General features: G+C 45.9%; 1 protein-coding gene across 1 annotated transcript in view; it reads left to right on the top strand.

Moving 5' to 3' along the window:
- Window positions 1-593: 593 nt before the first annotated feature.
- Window positions 594-22010, top strand: part of FNDC1 (fibronectin type III domain containing 1) — a 56345-nt gene continuing 34928 nt past the window's right edge. The window contains exon 1 of the mRNA XM_015858070.2: window positions 594-950. Within this exon, the coding sequence (XP_015713556.2) occupies window positions 860-950 (91 nt within the window). The 5' untranslated portion in view covers window positions 594-859. The remainder of the gene's footprint in view (window positions 951-22010) is intronic.

Genomic DNA, 22010 nt, shown 5'->3' with positions numbered 1-22010 from the left:
CAAACTGGTACGTTTCCTTGGGGGGGTGCCCCCAAACCCAGCAAGGATGAGTGGGCATCACCCCCAGTACGGCAGTGCAGCGTCAGCAGGGCATACAGCCCTCATTGCTCTGCCATAGAACCACAAGCTGATGTCTGGACTTAATTTCTGGCATCTGGGGCTTAAGGAGAATAGAGCTCTGCTGTCGGCCGCACACACCGCGCCGCGGCGCTTCCGTGGGCAAGGGCTGCGAGCAGCTCGGCACTGAGCAGCACGCAGAGCGGGGCCCTGGAGCAGTACCCCAAACAGCAGAGGTGCGGGTGCGCTTTGGCAGCGTGGTCCCCGCAGCCGCCTCTACGCCCCTCTCGCACACGCTGCAATAGTAGTGGCACTCGGGGCGGGTGGCTGCACAGGAGCAGGTGCGAAGTTGGGCGTTTGGTTTGGTTTGCTTTGATTTGTGCTTAGCAGACAAGGACTGTGATGTCCGCATCCCGCTCAACCATTTTTGTTCTGATTGCTTTTTTTCTTCTCTTCCTTAGTTCCCCCCAGTAGACGACCTATTACGAGTGCCACGGCACTACAGACCTCCTCCGGGCGCAGGCGGGAGGGATGAGCACCAACCTGCGGGTGGGAGAAGAAGGGGTTGGGCAGCCCGCACTCACCAGGGCGGGACGGGACGGACCGAGGGCCGGGGCTGGGGCTGGGGCTGGGGCCGTCGGGGGGCGGAGGGCAGAAGCCCGCCTCCGTGAGGCCGCCCCGCTGCAGTGTCCCGGCAGCCCGGGAGGAGGAGACGGCGGGGCGCGCAGGAAGGAGCGGGGCAGCCCCGCGGAGACGGACGCCGGGCGGGCGGCAGCTCCGCGCCCCGCCGCTCCCCGGCCCCATGGCTGCGCCCCCCGCGGCCCCGCCGCATCCCCGGGCCGCGCTGCTGCCGATGCTGCTGCTGCTCGCCGCGCTGCTCCCCGCCGCCACAGGTAGGCAGCATCCGGGGGCGGCCCGGGCACGGGCGAGGCGGTGCCCCGCGTGGAGCCGCACCTGTCGCCGCCCCGCACTTCTCTCGCTCCTCGGCCAGGTCGCGTTCTCGCAGTCCCGTAACTGCGCGAGGGAGCCGCGGGTGAGCGGCCCCGCGCTGAACGACCCTCCGGGTGGAGAGGCGAAGGAAACGCGGTGCGTTCCCTCGGCCCCGCGGGTCGCATCTTCGGGCAGTGAGCGCGGCTGGGAGCGCTGCCGCGACCCTCGGGCTCCTGGTGTGTGACCGGCTGCGCTCCGGAGGTGCGCGCTGCGGATCCCCTCCAGCCTTCCCCCGGGGGTGCGCACAGCGCTGCGGATCTGACGGCACCGTCGGCCCCGCGGAGCTCCTCATCCCGTGCCCGAAGCGGGTGCAGGGGTTCTGAGGGGCGATCCGTCACCAGGCTTTAGCCGCTGGGTTCCCGGGGCGGAGCGGGGACGGACGCTACTCTTCGGCCCTGCTCCCTTCCCTGTCCTAGCTCGGTGCGGCTGCAGGGAGCCGGAGAGCTCTATGTGACCCGAGCCAGGGTGAGGGTCCCTGATGGGAGCCCGGTGTGCCGTCCCTGGGACTCCTGAACGCGAGGAGAAGGGGATGGAGTGGGGAGTTGGTGTGCTGGGACACGGGCGATGTCTGCGAGAAGTGTCACAGCCCGGGAGGGGAGGCAGCCAGCTGCGAACTCTGCCTTCTGTTCGTCCGACTACAACGTCTGAAGTGGTTCTAGGGGAGGCTGAAGACTGTGGGAATAAATCCATCCCTGTTCCCCTTCCCTCGTTTTGGTGCTCCCCTGCTGGGAGCTGGTCCCAAATTCTCTCTACGTTTGGGAGCCTTGAGATGTGCCCGGGGGGCGGGGAGGCTGGCTGAGCTCAGTGAGGGGGGACGGTGGCAAAGGGAGGGAAGGAGCCCTGCGTTTTTGTCTGGATAGAAAGAAAAGGCTTTCTCCTATGAGCTCTGGCCTTGCGCTGGCGCCGCAGTCCAATTCGGGCAGCCCCTCGGGCCAAGGAGGCGACAGAGAGGGGCGTTGTGGCAGAGCCGGGCTGCGGGAGATGCGGCTGTGCGCTGCCCAGAGAGACCCCTCGCTGTCTGCTGCCGAGTCCCGTGTGTGGAAGGGTGGCCAGCTCTTACTGATAGGCGGATGGAAAGCTGTCCTCCTGTGGGAACAACCCCTCCTTAGTTGCTCTCATACAAAGAACGCTGAAGCACCGTCTGTGGTGGACGGCGAGAGAAAACTGGGAGGAACCTTACGAAGCTGAACTCAGACTGAGAGTCTTACTGACAGCAGAAGCAGCTCTCGTGCTCCCTCCTTGTCCAGACTGTGTGACACACACACAGAGCTGTGGGGTCCCCAAGGGAACTTTCCACCTCATTTGACTCTATGCAATGTACCTTCTCAGCTATTGAGGATGATGCTGTAATGTAATGAGGATGATGCTGTAACTGTGTAGCTCTGTACCAGCGTCTGTGTGTGCAGAGGTATGAGAGCCCTTGTGCTGCTGAAGTGTGTAATTCCAGCCCTGCAGACTGCACAAGGATCGTGGCTGTCTTGATGTGTGGAAATACTTGCAGAAGTTGGGCTACAGAGAAGGAGTAGATCATGGCACAAAAGAAAAAAGACATGTTGTACGCTGCCCGTGCCTGCAGAAGGAATGGGATCCTGTCTGTATGACCCAGTGTACTGAGTGTGCATTCTTATAGACAACTCCCTCTCGTACATGTGCAGTGCCTGAAGTTGGCATTTCTCATGCAGAGCACTGAAGTGGTAAATGTGGCTTCTGAGCTCCTGAGGTTGGATTTATTGTCTGCTCCAGGTGGTACGGAGCTGCCTGCAGGTGCTCTGCTGTCTTCAGGTCACTGAAGCAGGGCATTATTCTTACCAGGCTCCATTCCTGGTGTTCTGGGGCAGTGGCTTCTCTGGCTGATAGCTGGTCCCAGTGTCACCCAGCTCTTGCTATTAGTGGGGACAGGAATGTGGCTGAGGTGGCATGCAGATGTGCTGCTACCAGGTGCCGTGTCCTTTAAGCTGGCGCTGGTGCAATTCCCTCCCTGAAAGTCCCACTCATCTTTTCTACTTCAAGTGCTGTGAAGCAGCAACTGTTTTGCAGATATGTTAAACCACAAAGTGCTTTTACTCCCCTGAGGAGGAGTGTGGCTCATGTCTTCAGGGTTGGAAAGGAGCAGTGGGGCTCCTGAAGCAACAGGAGGTGGCCTGGGAGATTGTCTGCTGTGCATGACCAGCGTGAAGCTGCTGATCTCAGGTTTACATTTTTGTCTATGTGTTTGCTATACTTTCTCTGTGCTGTTGGCTCAGCTTGTGTTGAATGTTCGCAGGCTGCAGTGCCAAGATAAGCATTGCCAAGATCAAGACAGTGGCTTAGAAAGCCCAAGATTTAAAATTGAGAAGGGCTGAGATGTTTTGCTTGCTGTCTGTTCTCTGGGTCTCAGGGACACACATTCCTGTGCTTTTCTCCACACCCTTGAATATTTGGGATCTAGAAGGCTGGCAGCTTAGCCTGCATCTCCACAGCCTGCCTCTGCACTAAAGGGGCATTTACACCAGCAAAGGGTTTTGCATTGGCTTGGTGTCTGTCTGAACTCCATGAAGCTCTGATCCCAGTCCTGATTTATTCCCAGCTGCAGTGCTTGTTGGCAGCACCCTGTCATAGGGTAGTAGGACTCAGGTGCTCTGGAGACAAACAGGAACCTGGGAAGTGCCAGACTTCCAAAGTAAACTTGAAAGTAGCCTATAATAAAGTAGACCATGTGCCTGAGCACTCAGCTTCTATCAAGGACAACCTCAAAGGTGTTTTCATGGTGTGTGTGGTATATTTGTTCTGTCGTATAGGCAGCCTGGGGACTGGGGAGGTTGTGGTAGCTGCCACCATATCCCCAGTGGAACCTGTGATGGTGTCTGATGGTATCTCTACCCCTCCATGATGTGGGTCGTTTTCTCTCTGGCACACACATCTCTGTAGACCTCTCCTACTGCATCCCTCTCTCCCATGGCAGGCAGCTGCTGGCTCTTTGACTCATGCAGTTCAGCCAACTTCAGTTCCTCTTCCCCAGCTTCCAGGGTTTGCTTTCAGAGATGTAACACAGGCCCCTCTCTCTGCTGCTCCTCCAAACTTCTGCAAATGTATGCCCAGGTTGTTGCTATGGCTTGTTGTGGGGATAACAATCATATGTCAGTGGCAAGGGTTCTCCAGTGCAGTGGCAGCAGGACATAAACAGCTACCACAAATGAAGGTAAATGATCCCTGAAAGCAAGAGCCTTTAGGATACCTGTTGGCCCTGTTTTTCTTGGATTTCCATGTTCTCTAAGTCTTGGTGGTAAAGGAGCCTGTGTAACCTGCAGTGCCCCTGCAATCAGTTTGTGTCATAGCTCTTTTTCAGCACAGGGCTTGATTGGCAAAGTTGGTCTATACTGGGACCAGGCATCAGCCCTGAGTAGTGGAGAAATGAAGAAAGGTGAAGGAATGACCCTAGTCATACAGAAACTGTATATCCTAAGTAAAGAGCTTTTCCTAAACTAATGGATTAGTATTGATTACCACAGATGAAATACTGAAATAGTGCTAAAAGGAAGTTAATCCATGCTTCTCCTTGCTCTGGAAGGAGACCTAACATGTGCATTCAAATTACATATGAACCTGTTTGTTAGAATGGGGTCTGGAGAGGTAAGCATTTTACATCACCCCAATTCAATGAGTAACTTGATCATCAAATCAGTTCTTCATCAAACAGAGCAAATCACCCTTAGAGGACTATGGAGTGTGTTCCTACTTCATCGTTCCAGCATGGTTATTTCGCTGTTACTCATCAAGTCTTTTTGGGCATCTCACATCAGTCTCTGTTCCAGCAAATCTTTCCGACTGCTGTATTCTTTTGGCCTTTTACTGATTGTTTTTCCAGTGGAGGAATCAGTTATTCTTAATATATATGTCTGCTGTAAAGTAAGAGGCAACTCTTCAAATGGATATTTGTCGTCATGTTTACTGTATAGTTGGCTGCAATATTTTTGGCTGAAATTCTTGTTTGGAAGAAAGTATAGAATTGCTGGAGCTGGAATGTTGGTTTTCCCATTCGTTTGTCTCAAAAAAGAAGGAAAAATAAAAAAGACAAAAGTAAGAGAAACTGAATAGTCGACATCATTTATCTGGGTGTTCTGTTAGGGCATGCTCCATTTCTCTATCCAGGTAGATGGAGGGCTGGATTTGGATGCTGCTATCCCTGCTGGATAGTGTCTTGCTTCACGTGGCAGCTGCACTGAAATACATCACAGTACCGGTAATCGTGCTCTGCATGAACAACTGAGCTGTGCTTTCACATAGTCTGAATGTCTTTCCCTTTCATCACCTTTTGAAGCCATGCTGAGTTTGGTGACATAATTGTGTGGGGTTTTTAGTGCTGGATCCTTTGCAGATGGCCCCTTAGCTCAAGAACAGAGGGGCCGCAGCAGCTTGAAGCCGACTTGGCAGAGGGCACTCAGCACTCACAGGAGTAGGTGCTCTGGGTCATGTGTTTGCTGTGCTGTGATCAGCATCAGAAAAGCTCTGCACCAGCTTCTCTCAGAGCTGTGCCATCAGCTTGTTGTTTCTGGTCTCCCAAAGTAAATGTATTATAAACAACTAAAGAGCAAATGGCAGTGATAGAAAGGCTCCATCTGGCTCAGATGGACTGGGGCTTTAATGTGATTTTGAGTTGCATATGTTTTTAATACATGTATTTGCTAAGTGTCTGAGATCTTATTGCAGGGACAGAGGGCTGGACCACAGACTTGGCTCTATTTATGTCAGAGACAAACTTTCAGGGTGATATCTCCTATTTCCTCAGCTCCGCTTTCCCTGTTCTAAAGACCTGGTGCCTGAGTGATGCTCAGCCTCTGTTCTCTTCCACTTGGAACTCTCCCTAGAGGACAATATGCAGGATCCCCTCCGCTTCTCAGGAAGCAGATTGTGATTTTTGTCCCTACTGTAGACTCCCTCTGTTTGATGCTGTGATTTACTCTGTGCTTGCACGCAAATGTATCTGCTTAAGTGGAAGTTCTAGGCACAGCTGAAAGACAAGGGTCCGGTTGCAAGTTTGTATCCAGAGAGTGGTGGTCAATTGCTCAATGACTGGATGGAGATGAGTGATGGGGTGTCCCTCAGGGATTAGACCTAGGACCACTATGTAACATCTTTATCAGTGACACTGACATTGGGATTGAGTGCACCCTCATCAAATTTGCAGATGACACCAAGCTACATAGTGCAGTCAATACAATGCTGCTATTCAGAGGTATCTAGACAGGCTTGAGGAGTGAGCCCAGGTGAAACTCATGGTGTTCAACAAAGCCAAGTGCAATGTCTTGCACATGGGTCATGGCAACCCCCACTACCAGTACAAGCTGGGAAGTGAAAGGATTGAGCACAGGACTTAGGGGTGGATGGGAAGCTGGACGTGAGCCAGCAGTGTGCCCTTGCAGCCCAAAAAGCCAACTGTATCCTGGGCTGCATCAAAAGAAGCATGTCCAGCAGGTCAAGGGAGGTGATCCTGCTCCTCTGCTCTGTGTGGAGGCCTCACTCCAGGGTTGTCTAGATATGGAGTCATTAGAACAGGAGAGACATGGACCTGTTGGAGCACATCCCAGGGCCACAAAAATGATCCAAGGTTTGGAACACCTCCTCTACGAGGACAGGCTGAGAGAGCTGGAGCTGTTCAGCCTTGAGAAGAGAAGGCTCTGGGGGGGCTCTTTAATTGTTTGGTTTGTGAGTGAGATGGTTTACTGTTGATCTACGTACTGGTAGTGTTGTAGGATCTTAAAGATCTCGGTGATGCTAGAGCCCTCTCCTCAGTTACAGGGTGTATGTATGCACCAGATGAGAGAGGAAGAGCTACCTGAATATCTTCAACTCTGTGGTGGTCCACCAAGGGGGTTCTGAATGGCATCCACCCCTTAAAGAAACGGGTCAGTTCCCCCAGAAAAAAAACCAGAAAATGAAATACAACAACAACAAAAAAATAGTCTCTTCTGTGGCTGCACAGCTACAGCAATGAAAACCTAGAAAGTGTGAACAGTCTTAGGAAGCCAAATATTCTCGTTGGCTGTGCGATGCAATGTAGTGTTTTGTCTGCAGTGTAGTGTTGCCCATGGCAGAGCTCTGGGCTCCTGCTGTTTGCTCCTCCTGGCTGCCATCACTCGAGGCAGCCTTGGGATGTGCCACGTCAGGAATGCAGTGGGCATGGTGTGCATCTCAGTGACAGCCTTTCCAGACCAGCATCAGAGCAGCTATGCTGATGGTGTGAGGTAGATGGGAATGAACATGAAACGCTGGAGAAGTGGAAACAGATTGGATTGAAAAAGGTTTGGGGATGGCTTTGTTTAGAAGTCTTATTAGTCTGTGATCAGAGAGGATAGGATGGAAGCAGAAAAGCAGATCCTAAATTAGAGTGTGTGATAGATATGGGTGTCCTGAGCCAGGGGCATATGGAGAGCAAAGCATGTTGATGTCTCAAGACAGTGGGAGACTTGTGTGGATCTGAAGAGTGCACTTTGAGAGCTGGAACCATGGAGAAATGGCCTTATTGAGAGCACTGCAGGGCACTTGTCTGTTTGGGCTCAGTTGGCTTACCTAAAGGAGAGGGGAGGTCTCTTGAGTGTACATTTTAAGACAAAAGGAAAAAGGATGTTTTTTGAACTAAAAATGTTTGGCATTGGTACTAACATTTGCGTTCTGATAGCTTTTGTAGTGCTGTCTCTACTTTCCCATCAGGACTCAGGATTGCCATTTCCTAGAGATGCTCTGTGATTAGGTGCGTTTAGACTCTTTTGGGGTGCTTGTCCCCCACTGCAGAGATATCCCAGGTGTGAGGATGGCTCTGGGCTGGGATTCCATCAGGACTTTTTGGTAAGAAAAGTGAAGATCTTTATTTTTTTCTTATTTTATTTATTTATTTTGATGCAGGCAGGCACACAACTTCAGCATGCATACAAGCATCTTGATAGGCAGTCATACACAAACCATGGGCTCATTTCTTAGCATCCAGAAGTAAGGATGTCAGTGCAGTGAAGAGTGCTGGAGCAAGAGCTCAGATACTTGAAGGACCTCCTGTTCTGGTGAGGACAAGCATCAGAGTAGCTGCTGAGTAGCATAATGTTTCTGAAAGACAGGATGCTTGAAGAGAGTGGTGAGTCATGTCAGCACATTGCCACCATTCAACCTGTTGCTGGCCTTGGAGAGAGAAAGACTTTTTCCTAAGGCCACTGTCTTGCAGAACATGCTGCTAAGAACTGCAGTGAGAGTGGCAGAAACAGACTCCAGTCAAGATCTAAGAGCCCCTGTGAAATTAGCCAAAGGTTTTGCAAAATTTTTTGGTGATCATAAAGTACCTGTTTGGTTCTTAGAGGGGCCTCCAGAATGTATATCTTAAGTTGTTTGTGCCGTATACATATTTTTTAGATTTTATTTTTATTTTCTTTTTAATCTTTTACTATTTCTACAAGCACTCCTTGTAAAAATAGAGAGGGCAAATATTAAAACTTTGAACTGTCTGCAGGAGCCTTTATGTATTTTGGGCTGTTAAAACTGTGTTTTCAGGCTTCTGAATGGTAGCAGATGGCAAATCCAGATGACAGTTGCAAATTGCTTAAGCTATGTGTAGAGCAGTGCAAACTTTGGTGCCTTGCCAGTAGGGTGCAGTCTCGGTTAGAGGGACCCGAGGTAAGGTTCTGTCTGCTGTCCCTGCAGAGCTGCTTCCTCAGTGTTGAGCGTACAGAGCTTAAAAGATTCAGGCTGCCTCTAACTGCATTGAACAGCACCTTGCATGCTGTGCAGGTTAAGTCAAAGCCCTGTGATAGTGGATGTTCCTGACATGGAATTTTGGGGATGGTTTTCAGCAGGAGCTCATTTTGGGAACTGGCTAGTTCTCGTGAAGGGATGTTCGCAGCTCACAAGCAGCAGGCAATACCTGATGAACACTTTGATATCTGAAAACTTTTTTGTCCCTAAACTTTGCTGGTTCCGGTTCGATGTCAGAGGGCCATCAACCAGCGGTCAGAGAGCAGCTCTTGGGCTGTGCTCATCCAAGCTGGATTTCAAGAACTGCTTTTTAAAGCAAGATCTCTGGGCCTGGTATTTTCATTTAGTGTGTGCAGGTGGTAGGATGACCCTTGCACTCTGGGGGGCTCTGCTTCGTGCTGATAACAAAGGATTAAGCTTTTAGGACTCTCAAGCTGAGGATTTACTTCAGAGCTCTGCACCACTGACTTGGGTTTATATTCCACTTATCCACTGCTTTCTTTTTGACACAAATAACAGTGATTTAAAAAAAAAAAAAAAACAACAAAAGCACTGGTAGTAGTAAAATCATGCCTCCTGTTGCTGGTCCCTGTCACTTGGAAGAAAAAAGGCCAGGTCATTGGGTATCTTGCTATTGAGCTGGTTGTTCTGTATTTGCAGTTCTGGCCACTCAGAGCTGTGTTCTCGCTGTGCCTGTCCCAGGCCAATGCCATACCTGATCCCAGTCACAATGCCAAATGAGCAAGTGCACTGCTTCTTTACGTATCAGAGTGCAGTGAAATACTTCTTCCTTTCTGCAGTTCAAGATGATTGTGAGTTCTCAGATGGGGCCTAGGCAGGGATTTTTGTTTTCTAGTTTGACACTGGAGTAAGACCAGCTATTAATTCCCATTTTATTTTTTTCTGTTTTCTAACCTCAGTTGTTCTTTTCCCTCTTCCTTACTCCTTTTGTTCAGTTTTCCTTTCCCAGAATTTTGGCTTGGATTTTCCTGCCTTCAGGGTGATTTCATTTAACCAACAATTACTGTAGTACTCCTTGAAGACCATAGTCAAAGTTCACAAACAAAAACAAAGAGCAGATTCTACTGCATTTGCTCATGCATATTGATAGTTATTCTGTTAGTAGATTCCCTGAAGTTAATGTTGGTACATGCAACAAGGCACAGTCTTACTATGACTGAGTAGATATAATCTGAAACAAGATATAAAAAAGACAATCGTGAAGAGCTCTAAGATTAATTATCTTTTGGAGTATTTTAAACTCTCTATGTCTTTGCAAAGTCTCAAACCCCCCATGGGAAGGCTGCTGTAGTATCCTAAAAGCCAACTTCTGTCCTACTTCCCTTCCAATCAGCGTGGCCAGTGACTGTTTTACTGAGGACAATGGTAGGAAATTGTGCTGTAGGCAAGATCTTGCTGGATGCTGTTAGACAGCCACAGCATTTCTGTGCTTAGGATGCAGTGATGCTGTCAGAGCTCCATGTCCTGGAAATAGAAAACAGCTGATGCTGGCTGGCAGACCTGTTGGTGGTGATTACTGCAATGAATGGAGAGGACTTTCTTCATTACAAAAGCAAATACAAAAGAAGATTTTTATGAAGGGCATTTATGTCAAGGAAAACAAAAAATGTATCTTCTGTCCTGTACATCTATTTTCTTCTTTGTAGCATCAGTAACTCCTTTCCTTCTACTCCTACCAAATCTCCCACATTGGCTGCTCAGACATGGGAGCTGCAGGCTGTGCAGATTGATAATGTACCAGTCAACAAATGGCTTTGTAGGAATCTGTGTATAGAGTTGTAGATATCCCTAGGATAAACCAAGGGAGATGTCCATGGATTCTCTTTCAAAAACCCTCAGAGATGTGTGTCTTTTTGTGTCTTTTCACTATGTTCAGCTGCTCTTCAAGGGTTTTAATTGGGTAAAATCTTTGCTGATCCACCCCAACTAATAGTTGGTAGACCATAGTGCATAAACTGATGTGACTGCAGGGAGCTGTTGCCATTTGCCTTGATTGTACATGCTCAGATATTATAGGGCTGGATATAGAGAAATGTGAAGTACAACCCTGGGCTTTTCACGAAGACATTACTTTGGATCACACTAATGGTGTTTTCTTTCTGAAAATGAAATGAAACAGGAAGGTTGATTATCACTTAGGAAAATCTGTGCTTATCCATTTCTTCTCTGAGACCAAGCTAGTGTATAGTTCAGAAAGACAATGGTAAAATTTTTCTGCCTTTTTTCCAGTATCTATGAGTTTTGAACTTTTGGAGACTTGGACTGTGCACAGTCAGCTTCCTGTTTCAGGGTACATACCTGTGTATCTATTTTTTGAAAGATCTCTTAAAATAACATGTAATAAAGTTATTTAGAAGAATCAGAGCCGGTATTAATTCAAGATGTGAATTGTGAGCAGTTGTATATTACAGGTCATTAAATAATGTTTTAAGGCTTTTTATTTTCATTTCCTTTGTGAATAGGAAGAAGCAAGTTTGATTGTGTTATTTTAGGATGTACTTTTTCTAATCTTTTTTGAAGAAACTTAATCTCTAAAAGCTTCTAATGAAAGAGTAGAGATTAGTGCAGAGGCAGTTTTTTGTTCTTAGCAAACCTGTGCTTTGGGAAACTCAAACTTTTCTGATTTATGACGGTTTGTAATATGAAAAAAATATATGGATAGTTTTAACTTATTTTCCTTCAGTGCACGATGAAGCTTGAATTCCTACTTTCTGACTTTGCGAGCCTGAGGAATTTTGGCAGTTTCTAGTGGAAAGTTAGACGTGCACTTCAACTAGAGATGGAATGGAAAAACTTTACATAAACATGTGAATCTCTGGTAGATTAAAAAATTTATGCTACTTCACAGGGTAAGGGAGCAAGCAGGTTTAGCATGTATGGAGGTGGCTTTAGGGAGAGGAGTAAACCAGCCCTTCCATATGCAAGTTCTCCAGAGCTCTTAGGGAGGGCAATTTTGGTGAAGTCTGTGATATACATAAGGAAATGAGACAATTGACAAGACTTTGGGTCCCAATCTAGTCTTTGCTTCAGAAGTGCCTCACTGACCTTTTTGGGGGGATGGGAGGGTGGTCAAAACTGTGGCTTAGGTACCTGACTTGCAGTTAAAGCTATGAGTTTTTGGCTAGTTACAGCTTAGTTAGCACTTGGTATTGTTTCCACAAGTGACTAAGGTAATCCAGTTAGTGGGTGTAAAGGTACCTAAGATGAACTCTTTCTTCAAAGGCTCTGAATAATGGCATAAAGAGGTGAATGTGGCAGAGAGGTGTTGATTCCCACTTAACATGGCATCCCAAACCAGTACAAAGGGGAGCAGCATTTGTCTCCTGCTTTGTGGATCTGCCATAAAACATCCCAGAAGCCATGAGCTGAGGAAAGTTTGGAAGGAGATTAGGTGTTTGAATGGGTGTGTTTCATTGAATGAAACTAGGCGTAGAAAATGAGTAATGTGAACTAAGGGTATAAAGCCTTGTGCTTTATGTGTGTGAGCAGCCACTGCGTGGTGGGGATGGAGTGAAAGCTGGTGTAGACAGAGGACTGTACTGCCTGCAGTGAGTTTCCATAAGCCTTGTCCATATCTCGCATCAAGATAATTATGTACAATGTTTCTTTCAGCCTTTGAAGGAGCAGGGCCATGTTCTTCACTCCACTGCCTCTGTAATGTGCCAGTGATTTTAATGAAATTGCACTAATGTGAAAGCAGAGCAATGGAATGGAGATTTAAGTTCACGAGAAATGATCCAGGTGCACAACACAAAGATGCTTCTATGGTTTAGTTGGCCTCTTAACGAGCAATGCAATTTTCATGGGTGTGTTTTCCTGCTTGGAGATCGATGGCCATGGCTGCAGGCAGCAGGATGGGGGTTTGGCTCATAAAAGTACATGCTCAAGCTCTGTCCCCTGCCAACCCACTTCAAAGCTAACTGCTGGGACATGGGATGGGGAGGGAATGCATGACAGCCTAGAAACAATAAGCTCTCTCTTTTGTTACCTGGCCTGCAGGTATTTTTGGAGGCCCACTCCAGGGGAAGAGCCTGACTCACCTGCAGACAAGGATAAAGACTTGAGGACAGGCTGTGATGAAATGATGCCCAGACGAAGGGTCAGATTGGGCAAAACAGCATCAGTGCTGGGGAGAGCATCTGTGTAATAGGATTGTTAGCTCTGTGGAAAATTTGATTTCTTGGCAGTTTTTTAGGTTTTTGATGGTTGTAGCCACAGACTTGTTAACAGCTCTGTATCCAGATGGAGGCTGGTCATGAGTGGTGTTCCCCTGGGTCCATCTTGGGGCCAGTGCTCTTCGGTATCTTTATCTTTATTAATGACATAGTGGGGTCATATCCTCAGCAGGTTTGCTGGTTACACCAAGCTGAGTGATGCAGTTGACACAGCAGAAAAGAAATTTGGGTTCTGGGGAATCTAATGAGGATTAACAAGGCCAAGTGCAAGGTGTTCATACACTCCACAGTGTAGAATGACACAAGCTTTGAAGCAACTCTTTTTGTTCCAGACAGTGTCCTGCCATACCATGAGGAGCTTGATGTTGATTCATGTTCTGATTTTCTCCAGCAGGTCTCTCAGCTGTCAGTGAGTTTATGACTAGAGCTAGGAGACATCTTGTGAAAGGATTATCTAGAGGAAAACAAATTCTATTATCTTTTTTTCTTTGCTTCTGACATGTTTCTTATTGCTGTCAGATTAAATTCAGACCTCACCACTTAGAGCACCTTTAGGCTCTAATTTATCTCAGAAACCGAGCCTGTAAGTTGATATTTGTGCTCTTTCTGCAGTTGGATGTACACTGAAGCCTAGAATTCCTTGCCCATCTGGTTGGGTCTGAGAGTCATCGGAACCCCCAGCTGAAGCAGCCAGGAGTCCTGAGGAGCAGTGTAGGGTCATCACTAGGAAACCTCAGGTGCCTGGCAGATAAGAAGCACAGAATTGGGAAAGTGAAAGGATATGCTTGGGTGAATCAGGTGGAATTGATGGCTTTATCAGGTCCATTGCCAGCTTTTCTTCTATTCAGCAAATTCCACTTTTTGCAAACCTAATTTCCTGTGATAAGGTGTGATAAAGGAGAGGTTCCCTCCCTGAGGTCAGGGAACGTTGAGTCAAACTTGGAGTACCACAGAGTCCAGAAACTCCTTACCTGCTTCTCTTTTAAAGCTTGAGAAAATGTAACTAAGCCAGTAAACAAAGATTGAAAGGATACTTGCATATATAATTGAAACTCACTTGGCTATTAGGGATTTGAAATTTAATTGCTATAAAAGCTGTGAAGGCCATAAGCTTAATTTTGTTGATACTAACACCTATTACATTTGTACTCCTCCTGGGATGGTTCACCAGACTCACATAGAACAGCTGATGTTGAGTTTGTGGCACTGTCCTGTATGGGAAAAGGAATTCTTACCTTCTTAGTCATTCTGATAGCACTTCTGGCTGAATGGTTGAACCACATCAAAGAGAATGATTTACTATAAATAAAGATTACTTTTGCCAAGTGAGGAACTTCAAATGTAAGAAAGTTAATAATATTACAGCTGTGAAAGATGCATTGAAGAGAATCCGTAGTCAAACTTAGAAAGAAAGGTTCTAGCATGGGAAGCAGAATAATACCAATGGGAGTTAAACAGCAGGTGGAGGGGATGGATCTAGACAAAGAAAGGACTTGAGTGGTGGATTTAAATGCCACTTTCTGGTAATGCTTTTGAAGTAACTGGTTTTAAAAACACTTCTGAAATGGCTCTGCCAAATGTTCAGCTTTTTCCATTTCTTGTTTATTAGGGAGTTGAGAATAATTAAAGTTTTTATGACATACATTATTTTCTAAGTGTTACTCCATTTTCTCTTCATGATTGAAGATTTTACTGTGGATGTGTTTCAGATCTATGTATCATGCCTGATTTTATAGTCTGTGCTATATCCATCTCCATCTCATGCTCTGCACCTGGAAATTTTCAGTAGGCCTGGTACTGGAATGGGTTTCATGTTTTATACTCCTAGACATGTCTGCTGAGTCAAGCAGTTGCCATAGTTCTCCAGGAGCTGAAACGGTGGCTTGATGTAAACCATATGCTCTAAAGCCCAGGCAGTGTGCTCTGTGTGGGCTGCAGCAGGGAGTCCTGAGGCCTGAGCCGTGCAGCCAAGAGAGCCCAGGACCCTCCTGCACAGCTTTGCTGGACTGTGAAGTTTTTTTTAATCTTCACCACAAATGGGAAGGAGCAATGATTTGCTGCCTCCTCCTCTCCCTCTAGAGTGGGAGTAGCTTACAAAAGGTGGGAACAGTGTGCTACCAAGGTCTCAGCTTGAAGAGCACCAAAGAGCTTTGGATAAAGTCTTGCATCAAAGAATTCAAAGAGAGATACTTTTAAGTGTTTGTTGTCGATGCCTTTTGTAATTGTCATTCTTCAGGTAATCCGAGGTTAGCTTTAATCCATCCCCGCGTTTATGTGCTTAATATATCACTGATTTTGTCTTGGGGTCTTTGCGGGTAGTCCTTTCCCAAAGGTGTTGTATGGAACAGAGGTCTACTGATATATCCTCAGAAAATAATGATGTTCAATAGGAAGTGCCCCTTGCAGAGGTTTTGCAAATGCTCTTAATGGGAATTCCAGCTGCAATTTGGCCCATCGTTTTCAGAGACAGCGCTTCATGCCTCAGTCCCCAGGCACTGAGATGTTTCTCATCTCTTCTGGCTCTGAGGTCACATGTTTTAGATCTCTTAACATCTTCACGTTTCTTTGGTGGGCCTGTATCCTTCTTAAAAACATAGCAACTGGCTGTAGAACACAGTTCTTACAACAGCAAGGCTTCATTGCACTGCAGATTAGAATAATCTCCAACCAATACAGCCAGAGTTACACTGTTGGGAGTTTTTTCTTTTTTTCGGGGGGATGGTTTTGTGTTGTTACTATGGTCAATATGGGAGCAACAGCAATGCTGCTGCTTTGCATGGTGTTCTTTGTTTCATGTTTACTTCTTAGTGATGTCTTTTTTAATCTTCCAGTGTGTATTATAAATTTTGTTAGCGCATCACATAGATATATATGCAGTTTATATCCACGTACATATAACCACAAGGAAATGTTAAACTTGTGAACACACACTTATTAATAGAATGTCTTTATTATTCTATGCGTACCTCATTTTTCATGAATGTTGGTGTTGAAAGCTTTGAATTCAGGAAACTCCAAGTTAAAGTTGCATTCTTATCAGCACAGCAGTGCTGAAGTCTGTCCCAGAGGAGCTGGCAATCTTGAGTCTTCATCCTGTATCAGAACAGCTTAGCACTGCTCTTACATCAGAACTTGTGGAAGTCTGCTTATGTGGTAGGTTAGTTCAGTAAAAAGTCGGCTCAGAATAAACGTTAATAATAAGATTTATGGACTTGGCTCTTTTTCATAGTCTGGAACAGCATTTGGAAAGATTTTTGCTGGTGGATGCTACCATAGTATAAGTATGTACATCTGTCATTTTGGATTCCTTGGAAAAAGCAGGAATGAAGCTGTCATCTAAGTGGATGTCATGGTGTCCCACAGAAACTATGGCACTCACAGATCTTCTGCCTTTTCTTCCAAACTCACTGGTTGGTAGAGAGCCAAGGAGATAATGTCTCACTATAGTACATCTTTTTGATAAGGGAGATGTGAAGCTTGCAGAGTTGGACACAGACTGTGATTCTGAACGTGACTGCTCACATAAGTGAATGGACCAATGAATGGATATGGTCAGAATGTGGAAAGGGGATCCAAAATGGAAAGTATTTTGAAATAAACTTGCAGCCTCTTTTCTTTCCTGCTCCCATGATAGAAGTGCTGTTCATTCTCTTAAACCCTTCTGCTCTGAATACAGTGTAGGGTGTGTGTGCATGTATCCCCCTTTCTGTCCAGACCTTCCCTCCGCTCTCCCAGCTCTCACTACTGGGGCTGCCGAGGAAGAGGCCCTGCCTGGTGGCAGGGTGGTGAACAGCACCTGGGATGGGCACCTGCAGCCCAAGTCAGGGCTGTGGTGTGATTTTGCAACCCCTGCAGGGTTTCGGGGACTTGCTTTCTGCTGTTCTTAAGTTGTAATTTGTCTGTTAGACACATAGAAGTATGTTGTTGAGTTTGCAAATTGCTGTAGTCCTACTCTACTTGGCATTCAGAGGGCTCTTCAGAGGGAGCCCTGGAAACTTCTGTTAATGCTGTCAATTTAAGGAATGTCTCCTGGAAGCTAGGTAACTCTTCTACGGATGTATAAAGAATAGCTCTGCATAAATCAAACATTAGTGTTGGATACCGGTTTTCTGACCAAAACTCCTCACTGGAGCCTGGTGAATTATGGCACACTTTCTATTGTGCTTTGCAGGAACTAAAGTGTTCCAGTCTCTGCTTTCCATGGCCAAGCTTAAGTGTGTGGAAACGTGTTGAATGAATTTTCTGTGTGAAACAAAGCATTTGTGTGTCACTTGCCTCTGCTGCTTTAACTGATTGGCTTATTTCCAGGAGGAGATCTGATGCCAAGCATGTGAATTAGCAGCATTAAAAAAGCTAATCGGTCCATGTGGGGTCAAGGTTGACAGTGCCTACTATCCAGTAAGCCTGAGGCTGGATTTGGGCTCCCATTTCAATCCTACTTTCTCTAATTGGATGCTTCCCACTTTTCTACACATTAAGAGCCTCAATGCTAGGAAGAGCCCTGCTAGAGTTAGCACCACGCTCTGTGATGTGGCTGAGCTGAAGTAAGTCAAGGACAGGGTCTTGTGCAGTTAGAGCAGGCAGTGCATCTTGATTTAGAGGGCCACATCAGCACTGTATGAGCTGGCTCACTGACTGCAGGAAATATCTTTGAGGAGTGAACTCCTCTCAGGATGGCCCCAGTCCAGCCCTCGATGAAGCTAATGGAATTGCTCCCACTTTCTCAATGAACCTTGGATCAGGCTATCAGCTAAAAAAAAAAAAAAAGGAAAAATCCATTAGTATTTTGCCAAAGTGACACGGTGCATTAATTTTTGGGTAGGAAACAAGTATCTTCCTGTGTTATTTTGTCTGCTCTCTTTCTTCGTTTCTGCTGATGTGGCTTTGGGATAGCTCCGTGAAGATAAGTAACACTGAGAATATGTGAAAGCAGGGAACAAAGCTGCCCCTGCACAGATTGCTGGATGAGGAAGGTAGCTGTGCTTTCCATGCTGCCTCTCAGTGATGATAAAATGTGGCTTTTCTTTTTCTGCTGGATAGAAAACCTTGAGCTGGACAAAGAATTGCAGAGCTTCAGATGCTTGGCTCTGCTACTGAAGTTTTGCTTTCTCCTTTTTCGGATTCATATTCTTATTTTAAATTGGAAGGAAAAATGAAATGATGTGTCCAAATCGTCCCAACCCTTAAAACCAGTGCAATAAGCGGTTTACCTGCTGGAGGACTATGGAGAGCCACATGGAAAACAACACTCGTTGCGGGCATGAAGAAATGATAGGAGATCATGTTGCAAAGCATTTTTGAAAACAAGAAGCTATTTTCCTGGTAGAGGTCTGGCTGTGATACAGGCCTTGGTGCCTGAACACTCTTTGGCTTTCTTCATGCCTTCTGTGGCTGCATTTGCCACACACTACAGACTTAAGCGTCACCAAATGTTCATTTCTCAGCAGCTGTATTTAGGGGAGGTTGATATAATAAGCTATAGAGTGCTGATGTTTTATGAAGAGTCTTGCCTCACAAATGGAATTCATTTTAGCGTTGCCAACTAAAGAATCAAAATATAGTGCCTCTCTTTTCTGTTCAATTTCTGTCAATTTTTTTTTTAATACAACTGATGTATTTATGATTCCTCCTCCACAATGGCTTGAACACTTAGTAGAGTGCATGGTATACAACAGTGTTATATCCTAAAGAATTATCTCAGAGATGTAGTAACCATAGCTGATTTCTAGCCTTGGTGGTGGGTCGTGGGAGAGAAGCTGTAGGGTGTTCATAAACTTCACTGCTGAGCTCTGAATCTGGATAGCTCTTGTGATTTGGCAGAGATGCAATGTTATTATCTCAGAGGACAATTGATTGCAATAAGGGAGCAGTCAAGGACTTAAGACAAGGATCTGCTCTTTCAGGAGAGTGAATGAACTGAGCAGTTTGGCACATTTTGTTTAGTCTTCCATGTTTTATTTTGTATTTTTTGGGAAAGGAGCACTGGTCTCAAAGCCAGGGTACAGAATCAATCGATCTTATCTGAAAACCTAACATACTACATATCTTTTTATCTATAAAAAATTCCACCAGCATACCACTGCAGTGTAGACATGATGATTTTTAGCAGAGCTGTCCACGTCAAGATTTTCTTCCCAGCTTGCATTATTGGTCTTTGCTAATATGTGCATTTGATCACTTTCTGATGAGTTCATTATCTCCAAGCAATGTCTCTCTTCAATCTGCTAGTTTGGGTCATTGTGTTTAGCCTCCCAAACTTCTGCCTGGAGTGGAAAGACTGGTAGATGTTTATAGACTGTATGAATGTTGTCTGCCATCTCTGCCAAATACGTGTTCTCTCTGTAGCGGAACACATTTTATAGGTCCAGTTTTCCAGGGCTGAAAGTAATGACATATGGAAAGAAAATGCAGAAAATTTCTTGCTGACTGCGAAAGGCAAAAGCAAACATTTTGCACTTAGACTTGTGGTGGTAAACTAACAGCGCTCAATTATTTTTTTAAATTATTTTGGTGTTTTTTTGGTTTTTTTGTTGTTTTTTTTTTTTTGGTGGCCTTAGATTTCATCTACTTTTTACGTTAATATTCTAATAGGTTTGAATTGCTTGGGATATTTTTTCCCCGCAGTTACAGATTGATTACTAGGGGTCAGTACTTTCCTTTTCATCTGGAGCTAATCTGTTTTTCCATTGCTCGATAATTGATGAGGCTTTCTGAAGAATCTGTGTGATTTGGCAAGTGCAAGCTGCCTCCTTGTGTGGTTGTTTAGAGGATGTTTTATCCTCAGCTTAGACCTCAAACTCTGGGCTTACATCATTTGTAAAGCGTTCTCCCACAGTCCTGACACACACACAAACTTTGGCAATACTGGTGGATGCTTCAACTATGATAAGTCACTACAAAGGCTTTAATCAGCCCTGCATTTTTGGGTCCATGATACAACATACAAATTCCTGCAGCTGTAGCTAATGTTTGAACTCTACACTAAAGAGAGCACACAAGGGAGTCACTCGTTCTTATTTTACTGAATTTAGAAAAGGACATGATTTTATTTTAATTGCAGGTGGCACTTTAGATGAAATCTTAAGGTGGCTAGTAGTTCATTTTTGTAGTTTGCCCAGAATGGAGGTCCACAAAACTGTTAAATCAGGCAAAAAGCCTGGTCGTACTTACATTCCTTACCATTACCATTTCTTGCACCTGTTCTTGTCTCAGTCTATGATTAAAAACAATGCCTTGATTTTTTTTCTTTCTAAGAGGTTTTGCTTTCTTTTGTTTTCTTTAGCTCAACAAGGCAAATAAATAAACTGCACACTCTCATAAATCCAAGCCTTGGCATTTCCATGTGCACATCTAGCACCTGGATGTGCAGTGAATGGGATCCTATTGACAGAAGGTCATGGGATTTGACTGTTGTAATGCTTACTTTTTTCATGAACTGTTTTTCCTGAGGAGTTCAGGTTCCCCACAGGAATCACAACTTTGGGAACTGAATTACTTTAAATGATGAACCAAATTTATTTCTTCCTCCTAATCAGTGTTTAGGAAAATATTATTAAATTACAGTCTGACCATCAGGAAATCATCCTGAACAGAGCAATCAAAGAAGAGTGCACAGATGCAGGGGATGTGACAGCAGGAAGCAGTGACTTGCTGCCTATGAGGAACTTACTGAGTGGGAAATGTCCTGACTGGTGGAGGGTGGAGTGTCCAGCTTTGTGGTGCAATTGAGCCCTTTGGGACAGCAAGCTTGCAGGTCCTTATATGAGATGAAGCAGTCTTTTTCTGTGTCCAATTGGCCTATGTGGCCTTCAGCCATGTTCTGGATGAGGCCAATGGCTCCCAGGCCATGGGCTGCAGCATCATGAACAAGTTTCATTCTGCTTCTCTTCGTTCCTAATAAGAAAGAATTTCCTCGCCTAACTGGACACATACTTCACATAAAAATACTGGGTTTTGGTGGTTCTACAATTACCATCAGCTCTATCTAAACAATTCTTTGATTGCTCTGTCCAGGATGATTTCCTGTTGGTCAAACTGTAATGAGAGAAGATAAATGAGTGAAGATAACTAGCAAACTAGAAACAATGGGCAGTAAATGTGCTACAGTGCAGAAAGTAACTGAACCCTTAGGAAGCATTGGTTTTAAAACCTCAGCTGATCTCCTCCATACAGCATCAGTGCCGGTAAAATTCTCATTGCCTAAAGCCACATTTGTTTTAAATTGAACTCTTGCCATATGGCTTTCTGGCTAGGCTAGTTTCTTTTGTATCCTTTGTCACTTAGAGTTCTCTGTTTTAATTCCAGTTGGAAGCCATGGCTTTCACTGGTGAAGCAGAGCTGATGGGCTGCAGTGCACTCCCTGCTCCCCACACCAAGCTGGCTCTTAGCACTCAGCAGCGTTCAGGACTGCTGAGAAGAAACTTGGGCTTTTATCACTGCCTTCTGGCTAGAGCTGGGCAGCCACAGCAGTATCCTAGGTCCTGCTGTTGAATGGGACCTCACTCATTGAATCATAGAATGGCTCAGGTTGGAAGGGACCTTAAAGATCATCATGCTCTAACCACCTGCCATGGGCAGGGCTGCGACCAACCAGATCAGGCTGCCCAGGGTCCCATCCAACCTTGGCTGAATGCCTCTAAGGAGGGGGCTCAGGAGGGATGCTGAGATGTGAGGAGGTTGTGGTTGCCAGTTGCATGTGTGATGCTGGTAGAGTCTGTGGGAGTGTGGCTTGCCTGGTCTGGCCAAGAAGAGGGTGAGGGGATATCCCCCAGCAGCCAGCTACTGCTTGAACCAGAAAGCTGTTGCTTGGTATTGTTAGGCTGCTGCAAGCACTCACAAGTTGCAGTTTGGGAGGTTTGGGTGGGATATTTGGGAAGACTTTCCCTCTAGGCAGCTGATGCAGCACAGGAGCAGGTCCACAGGGACACTGTGTGAGCTCTGTCTGTGGGGTTTTGAAGACTGAGCTGGCCTTGCTTAGTGTTGGGGGTGGTCTGGCTCCTGTCAGACAGGAGAACTCTGGGGCTTCCTTCCAACTTGGATTTTGCTGTCTTTTGT

The sequence above is a fragment of the Coturnix japonica genome, chromosome 3 (assembly GCF_054131305.1).
Source record: "Coturnix japonica strain WE chromosome 3, WE-NBRP24, whole genome shotgun sequence".
NCBI lineage: Eukaryota > Metazoa > Chordata > Aves > Galliformes > Phasianidae > Coturnix > Coturnix japonica.
This window is presented reverse-complemented; position numbering and strand designations above follow the sequence as displayed.